The following is a 1,351-nucleotide window of genomic DNA, read 5'->3' as shown; positions in this document are numbered from 1 at the left end:
CCTGTGTGTGTGTAGATGTGTGTATGTGTGTGTGTGCCTGTGTGTGTGTACCTGTGTGTGTACGTACCTGTGTGTTTGTGTACCTCTGTGTGTGTGCGTGTGTGTGTGTGTGTGTGTGTGTGTGTGTGTGTGTGTGTGTGTGTGTGTGTGTGTGTGTGTGTGTGTGTGTACCTGTGTGTGTGTGTACCTGTGTGTGTGTGTACCTGTGTGAGCGTACCTGTGTGTGCGTACCTGTGTGTGTGTGTGTGTGTACCTGTGTGTGTGTGTGCCTGTGTGTGCGTGTACCTGTGTGTGCGTGTACCTGTGTGTGTGTGTACCTGTGTGTGTGTGTACCTGTGTGCATACCTGTGTGTGTGTGTACCTGTGTGCATACCTGTGTGTGTGTGTACCTGTGTGTGTATACCTGTGTGTACGTACCTGTGTGTGTGTGTACCTGTGTACATACCTGTGTGTGTGTGGTCCCAGATGTACCCGTTCAGGATCTCTCCCAGGACGTACATGATGCAGATCACGGCCGTCATGGCGCTGAAGAAAGCGACCCGAGCCAGCGGCGTGATGCGTTCCAGGACCGGGTAAACCCAGACACCGGTCACCTGGTGGACCCAACACGTCCTGGAAGGCCAGAACCAGCTTTTACCAACCAATCTGGACTTCAACACATCTGTAAGACGCAGCAGGACCAGCGGATGTTCTGCAGCGACCCGTTACCAGAGAACGTATCCGACGCCGAACAGGCAGACGGCGGCCAGCCCCCAGGACCGGCGGGGGTAGCGGTGGTGGGTGGTCCGCATCTCGATGATGATGAAGGGCAGAACGGTGGTGTGCTGGAGAGACACGGGGCAGAACATCAGCACAGGTTCTACAGAACCGGCTTTGGTTGCCTACATTAAAGCCTGATGACGTCACGATGAGCGAGAACCAATCAAATCACTGATCCAGCAGTGAAACAGCCGGTTTCAGCGGTAGAGCTGCCATCTAGTGGCTACAAGAGGAACTGCACCTGGACTGATTAACGCAGCGGCAGAAACAAGAAGAAACAAGAAATATTAATTTAACCTAGACTGGGGCAGACGGAGGTCAGGCCTTTCCATGAAAAACCCCTGATGTAGCACGTTAGCATGAGTTTCCGAAGCTAACATGCTAATATAACTCTTTAGCTTCTGCTAAATACAGTGTTGCTATAGCGCTTTAGCATTAGCTTATGCTAAATAGTGTTATAGCGCTTTAGCATTAGCTTCTGCTGTTTATCATGGTGACATAGCACTTTAGCGTTAGCTTCTGCTGTTTATCATGTTGACGTAGCGCTTTAGTGTTAGCTTCTGCTGTTTATCGTGTTGACGTAGCGCTTTAG

At 51.1% G+C, this 1,351-nt stretch overlaps 1 protein-coding gene across 2 annotated transcripts in view; it reads right to left on the bottom strand.

Annotated features, from left to right (window-relative positions):
* aig1 (androgen-induced 1 (H. sapiens)) overlaps positions 1-1,351 on the bottom strand; it is an 11,304-nt gene that overhangs the window by 773 nt on the left and 9,180 nt on the right. For both annotated transcript variants that reach the window (XM_008397056.2, XM_008397057.2), the window contains 2 exons: positions 709-824; positions 446-612 (listed from right to left, as the gene is read on the bottom strand). In XM_008397056.2, the coding sequence (XP_008395278.1) occupies positions 446-612; positions 709-824 (283 nt within the window). The remainder of the gene's footprint in view (positions 1-445; positions 613-708; positions 825-1,351) is intronic.

The sequence above is a fragment of the Poecilia reticulata genome, linkage group LG21 (genome assembly GCF_000633615.1).
Source record: "Poecilia reticulata strain Guanapo linkage group LG21, Guppy_female_1.0+MT, whole genome shotgun sequence".
Taxonomy (NCBI): domain Eukaryota; kingdom Metazoa; phylum Chordata; class Actinopteri; order Cyprinodontiformes; family Poeciliidae; genus Poecilia; species Poecilia reticulata.
The sequence above is the reverse complement of the archived record's forward strand: the minus strand, read 5'-3'. Positions and strand labels throughout refer to the sequence as shown.